At 37.2% G+C, this 7204-nt stretch overlaps 1 protein-coding gene across 2 annotated transcripts; it reads right to left on the reverse strand.

Moving 5' to 3' along the window:
- On the reverse strand, positions 1-3473 carry rnf228 (ring finger protein 228). 2 transcript variants are annotated; one of them, XR_001664186.1, is made up of 2 exons: positions 450-3473; positions 1-305 (listed from the first exon to the last, which is right to left on the reverse strand). XR_001664186.1 is itself a non-coding variant. In XM_016679555.1 (2 exons), the coding sequence occupies exon 2, from the start codon at positions 1403-1405 to the stop codon at positions 764-766; it is 642 nt and encodes a 213-aa protein (XP_016535041.1). In that variant the 5' UTR covers positions 1406-2434; positions 2652-3473; the 3' UTR covers positions 1-763. The 2 variants fall into 2 exon arrangements, 1 of the variants encoding a protein (XP_016535041.1); XM_016679555.1 differs by having other exon boundaries at positions 1-2434; positions 2652-3473.
- Between the last annotated feature and the right edge of the window lie 3731 nt (positions 3474-7204).

The following is a 7204-nucleotide window of genomic DNA, read 5'->3' on the forward strand; positions in this document are numbered from 1 at the left end:
TAGTTTGTCTTGGAACTTTGAAGAGTTTCTATTTTAATCTTAAAAGTTCATGAAATACATAATTACAATAAAAAGCCGTAAGTGGATCTTAGGTACACCAAACAATATGAAACAGCACTGCATAGGTATGTAAAGTTAGGTAAAGAGCAAATTGGTCCAGAGCCAAATGATACAATTTGCCATTGGCAGTATCAGTTCTTCTGACATGAACGTCGCCTTGGGCAGGAACCGCCGTTTGCACTTGAGAACGGCAACAAGAGATTGAAATTTTTAACTCTTCTTAGAAAACGTTTCTCAGCAGGAATCTGTGATCACTATTGGTTATTTCAGTCTAGATTGGGCCCTTCTAAGAAGTACATATGTATTGTTTTGTACATGTAGTGATTTTATTTTGTTTATTTATTTATTTATTTATTTATTTATTTTAGCATTATTCTAGTCTCTGACACAGTGCCACCCTGACAAAAAAAATGCTGTGTTGGCATGAAATGGACTGTTTGAAGATACTGAAAATAAAAAGGACATAAAGGGTAACATGAGGTTTGAAAATAAATTGGTTATGTGGCGCTCCTCACCACAGTAAATGAAACTCAAACAAATGAGCAACAACCATTTCCGACACAATTAGTCCATTTTCACAAAGCACACAGTCATTTATTGACAGTCCTAATTGTTCTCAAAATTCACTATGGAGGCGCGTCAAGCCCTTGAATTTCACACCTCTGAATATCCCATTTCAAAAGTCCAGTTCAAACTCTGAGGATCACATTACATTAGAGGTGAGGGAACTTAGAGTGCTCGCTTCTGCTTCTGCTCCATACTTCAGCATGCACATCAGCCAAGTGAGTATTATAGAGAGCAGAGCCAGGACGCTGGCGACGAACAGACAAACCGGGCCGACGGGAGACGCTATGTGGTTGAAGTTGTGCACGAAAATGAGGCCCAGAAATAAAAGCACCACCATGGAGAGGAAGGAGAAGATGGCGCACACACAGCCCGCGGTAAAGGCTGCGTTCTTGCAGGTCTCACAGCGTTCCTCGGTGGCGAAAGATCCGGACGGACCTGTCTGTTGTTCTTCCGTGTCTGATGAGCTCTGTCGCCGATGCTCTCTAAGGGGAAGAGCCTCGAACAGCGCCCTGTTGTTCGGGAGGTTTTGAACCTGATATTCCCGAACCGGAGTCCGATGGCGACACACGGGACAGCCGATCCTCCATCCTCGACCCTCTCGTGAGTGCAGAGTTTCGAGGCACTCCAGACAGAAGGTGTGGGAGCAGCTCAACTCTTTGGGAATGCGACGGTCCAAGTCGTAGTGGTTGTAGCAGATTTTGCACTCGTATTCTTCTCCTTCTTCTTCGTTAGACTGAGCAAAAGCAGAGCCGCTTTGTCCATGGACTTTGTCCGCCATGTTCTCCCATATTGCACAGCTTCATTTGACCACACAAGCTAAATGTTAATAATTAATATGTACTCGGCATCAAAATCAGTTAAAAACGTTTTTTTTTCATGTGACTTTTATTTATTTATTTATTTTATTATTTTTTTATTTTCTCTAAGTGTGAGTTTGACCTGGTTTCAGTCCAGCTCCATCCGGTTCACAGACTCGTGTAACAGCCCCCCTGGAGCAAAACCCGAGAACAGGGATGCTAAATCTAACCGTGAAACAACTACCTGAATAGACGAAAAGAAAAGAGAGAGAGAGAGAGAGAGAGAGAGAGAGAGAGAGAGTAAATAGACGTGTTCAGATTGATTTTCTGATCCGTTGTCACCTGGTTGGCGTCACAACGAGCATCATGTGATCGATGCGCCCTATTAAACCGTGTAATTAAAATTGGGCACCTGCTCTAACAGTAAGAAGCGCCGTCAGACGTGTCGCTTTGAGTTTCAGCACCACAGTCATCGGACAGCGCCGAGCAGGGCGACGGCGGTGACATCTTCAACATCGACTGCAAGGTCTTTCAAAAGCATTCACGCTTCTCACGTTGTAACAGCAAACTTGAAAGAATGCATGTTCCAAGAACAAAGTAGCACATTATTGTGAAGAGAAAGCAAAAATGATTACACGTTTCCATTTCTTATTACATTATTCTGAAAACCCCATAAGTAAAATCCAAGTGCCTGAAGAGCTATAGCAAGTGTACAATCCACTTGTGTATAATTTCACATCTACATAAATGTAGCTGTTTTGTGAAGCCCTTCTTAGAGAACATAAATGAACAAAATGAACTAACTGCATGAAAACGGAAGGAGTATGGTGTAAATGCAAACCGAGACATGCGAGTCCACCTAAGCTGACAGGACAGACAAGGAGAGTATTGATAGACTCCACTTACAGGCTCATGTAGTAAAATCTACCTATATAATGGCTTGTTCTGTACTGTAAAAAAGAAAAAAAAAGTAATGTGAGACCAAAACCTGAAGTTGAAGGAGAACCATACTGACGACAGCATCATTAGGTGGAAATTATTTACTTTAGGGCAAAGAGGGAAGTGCGTCAGTGTTGCTGCTAAATACAGGGCAATCCTGGAAGAAAACCTATTAAGACAGGAACAGAGGTTCGCCTTCCAGTAGCACTCAACCCTTAAGCATACATCCATAGCTACAATGGATAGCTCACAGCAAAGACTGTTCAGATGTCAGAAGTATATGAATACTTGTGCAAGGCATGTCAGAACATTATAATCCATTAAAATCACACTTCAAACAAACTGTCTGTGTAATGTTTGTAAAAGCTGGTCACTGAGCTATTATGGTCTCAACATTTTTCCCTGACCTTACTGATGTTTTCCTTAGTCTTCATTATGTCCTTTATTTGTTGATGTTCTCTGACAAACCTTTGAGACCTTCACAGAACAACTGTCTTTATACCAAATTTAAATTACGCACAAGTGAACTTGATTAACTGATTAGGGGATTTCTCAAAGCAACTGGTTTGAATGAAGTTTCTTTAGATGTTTGAGATTATGGGGCAGACTTTATGTGCACACCATACACACACACACACACACACGATAATTAAGAGCATTATTTAAAACTTCATGGGTTTGTATTGTTCTGCAACATAAAATGCCAACAAAATGAAGGAGATAAAGTTCAAGGAGTGCATTCTTCTGCGTAGCATTGCATAAGCCCCCTCCTTCCTAAATGCACAGAGTATGTAATGGAAAAAATTCTGTATTCCATATCTATAAGCTTTAAAAAAAATAATTTTTTGACAACCATGAGAAAGAGTATCTTGCAATGCAGAGAGTTTGAAATATAATTCTAGAAATTAATTCCCAGCACAGACCAGATTTCATTTTAAACCAAATTACACTGTGTCATGCAAGTAATTTACTGAATTACTTCCAGGTTAGATTTTTTTTTCAAGGTTTAGGATAGATTACTTTTTAATAATGTTATATTGAATTAGTGGATGTATGCTGTGAGTATTTGTTACACTTTTCAACTATACAAATTCAGATTGATAGTATAAAAAATAAAAATAAAAAATAAGATAAAAGCTGCAATAAAACAAAAACATAGATAGATAGATAGATAGATAGATAGATAGATAGATAGATGTAAAGAAAGAAAGAAAGTGCCCTCTTGTGGCCGAATTTATATGTGCATGTAAAGTAATGAATTCTGTGTTTCCAGTGTGAGGGATTGGGTGATTTTATGTTTTATCTAAAACTGAACAGAAATTAGGAGCTGTTGATTTTTTCAGGGGAAAGGAATTAATGATGTTCGAACAAGACTGGTAAGACACAAGATGTGGCGGTCATAAGGACATGTTAATGTCAACTAGTTTAAATATTTTAAGCTCTATTAAAACATAAATAGGTTTTGCATAGTCAGCTCTCTATAGTCAGATGTTTTGCCCTTAATGCTAATCTCATGAGAGCAGCTTTACAGGAACAGGTGAAAATATAAGTTTCTTTTGAGCTCTGCGACGTCCAACGATTAATGTAACTTTTTATTTTACACATGCTTATTTTCTGTGAAATAAAAGGCTGTATATAATTTAAAGTTGTTCCGTTAGATAAAATTGGAAATATGTGTAAAAATACATAAATTCAGATATAAACACTGTAAATGTTCCAAGATTTTTAAGCATCTGTAAACTTCACAAAAATACTGTAAATAGTTAACTTCACTCAGATTTCCCTTTATGGAAAGATCATGGCGTCTAAAATAGCACTTTTTTTTAATTTTTGCAACCTGTAAAGATTTTTGGATTTCGTTGTTTCTATTCTAAGTCCAAACTGATACAGCATTCTCCAGTTTTCCGTAGATCTTTTTGATAGTTTCGCTTGTATCTGATAAGCACGGCGTTCTGTTGCCATTCACTTTATCAGCAGGCAAACGATAAGCCTCATAAGTCACTAAATTTGTCTTGGGTCTATAATACAAACGCGCCAAGTTTGCTTTTTATGCGTGAAGAGGTAGAAACCCACTTCTCTGTTATTCTCTGTAATTCCAGTTAGATAAGAATCTCACAGGAGGTGTGACTGCGTGTTCGTCATGAGATCATGAACTGTTAGCTTGACGGTTTTCAGTCGCCGTTTGCTGGACTGTTAATTTAAGCCTGCATGCCCTTTGGCTGTTCCTTTAACAAATGCTCTGATTATCTGTTTTTGGTTCTTCTGCCTCACCTGGGTTCACCTTCTCAAGCCTTTTGTCATGATAACTCCACTCAGTCTGAATTGCCACTGATAGGTTTTGGGGCCAGTTATATTTGATAAGATCAAACACATGAAAAAAAAAAAAAGTCTTTTGATAGTGCCTTGTAAATGGAACATTTGTATGAGAACGGATTTCCCTATTTCAAACCTGTGACCTTCCTGAGATGTTTATCTTAATTGATGACTTGATCCTTCAGCTAATGTATATTTTTCCGCCATTATACTCTCTTGGAGAGTGGAGTACAATTAGGCTCTTTCTGAGCAGCTACACTTTAAAACATGCATGTGAATACAATTAAATTAGCTGCCCTTATTTAATTTATGTCATTCCTGAACTCCATTTTGATCATCACTGCTTATTAATGTAAATACAATCTTAAGCAGAATTTATTTATTTTTGGAAATAGAAATGAATCACAAACCTTTTATTTTCCATGCTGTAAAACTGTAGGCTAAATTAGCATAACCTTTTAAGTTTAAAATGTGTGGTTCATAATTCCAGCATATCATAATACAATTTGTTCCTTGATTGACAAATATTTAAATCTTACAAAAAACGATCAGTTCTGTCCTACTTAAGAAAAGAAGGTATTATAGTAAAGTACAGCAGATTAAACTGCTTTATCCAACGCTTCTACTATAGTTTCAATAACACATTATATTTGACATATCATCAGACATGTAAAGAAAAAATAATCTAAGCAAAGAAAAAAAGGACAAACAAACAAACAAAAAAAACAAAAAAACAACAAGAGCTTGCAATAATTGTCCATTATCCAAATCCTGAACCAATAGTCATTATTTCAAAACAGAAACTTCAGTGATGATGCACTATTAAGGGCCTCCTTACACAGCAGTGGCTTCTTCATTTACAGGGCCAATAAAGGTTAAGTGCATGCTGTTTTACAATCAGCTGCCAGTTTCACAAACTCAGAGCTATGTCTAAATGAAACAAATTTATAATATGAATGAAAGTTACGGCTTTCAGAGGTAAATGTAGTTTAGTATTTTTTAGGACCCACACTTGTCTTGCAATTTCAAACAGATCATCAGGATGATATCCAAGGTCAAAACAACTCTAAAGCTCAATAAAACATCAACAAATAGTGACAACTTGGGATCATCAACTCTTCACATTAGCATACCAAATGATTATTTGAGAAATACCCGATATAAGCTTTGTCTATCCTACTATCACAAATGTAAACATGTGGAGTTGGTTAAACTTTTCTAAGATCTTCACTATAATGTTTTTGCGTTGGCCAGATGAGGATAATGTTGTGGGCTGGATCTCTTTCGTATTTCATAGCATAATGAAATATCAGGCAACTTCTTCATAAAATGTTGGTGTACTCCCCTAAAAAATTTTAACTGGTCATAATCCAGTGATTCGATGCATTAATGATCAGAAACACGTGGCCATAACAACAAGGAAACTGTTCACCAGACACAATATCAACCCAATAAATCAACGATCAATTTAAAACACAAAAATAATAATCTGTATGGTGAGCTGAAGAGAAGAGAGCATAAAACAGGACCTTGTTAGAGTGCTTGCAATTTGGTTCTGCAGGATCCAAAACATATGGCCAAATCAACATGGTAATGGTTCAACTGACACAAAATCAATTTTTCCATGACCATCTCGGTTCCCAGATCCCAAACCTTTGGGATGACCTAAGATAACAGATCATAAGAGACAACCCAGAACTGGATGATCTAGAGACGCTGTACAAAGAGGAAAGGTCAAATCGCTTTGTCTGCTGAAACATGCAGAGCAGGAGAAGACCAGCTATCCTTCTGCCAAAATGCGGCAATGTAAAACTAATAGCAGCCTGTATACCAGTAACTGTGTCACTGATATTAATAAAGAATTTCTCTCAAAGTCCGTATTAAATAAATGCATTCAAATAAAAGTTTTTTTTTTTCAAAAATGCTTTGGGTTTTTTCTTTTTTTTTTTTTTTTAGTTTCTGATGTTATCCAGTCTTGTAAATCTGATGAGAAAACGCAAAGTTAGGAGTATAGCCAACAGATACAAACTTTTCGAAATAAAGGTAACATTTCATTTAATGGAGACATGGAGAAATACTGTGCGTTATTGATTTGATTGATTTAGAAATATAGCCTCTCGATCCCTGAGTTGCTACTTGTACACACTGCAACACGCTATTCCTCCTCAGAAACATTTTTTTTTTCTTTTTTTGGCTTGTTTCTGACGTAGCTTGTCCACCGGCGCTGCACATTTCTGACCCAGCTCCCCACTCTAATTGATTTGGCACGGTAGATCCGATATCCTTTTCATGATAGTCAAACTTTACTATGATAACTCTCTATGGCCCCCATTCTTGCTTTTATAGAGGTATAATGTTTCCACGTCTTTTTTTTTTGTGTCCACGCCATCATTTTTTTACTGCCCAGTGTCTTGGGAGTTAAAGTGCAGTGAGAGAGAATATGGATTAAAATACCACTTTAAAACCTCTGTGCCACAAAAAGAGCGTGATGTTGACTTATTTTACTTTACATCTTCATAAAATCCCTC

The sequence above is a fragment of the Poecilia formosa genome, unplaced genomic scaffold (assembly GCF_000485575.1).
Source record: "Poecilia formosa unplaced genomic scaffold, Poecilia_formosa-5.1.2 Scaffold215, whole genome shotgun sequence".
In the NCBI taxonomy this organism is placed as follows: Eukaryota; Metazoa; Chordata; class Actinopteri; order Cyprinodontiformes; family Poeciliidae; genus Poecilia; species Poecilia formosa.

What these genes read in the sequence shown, in the direction of transcription:
- rnf228 (XM_016679555.1), bottom strand. Translation starts at nt 1,405, where the DNA reads ATGGCGGACAAAGTCCATGGACAAAGCGGCTCTGCTTTTGCTCAGTCT.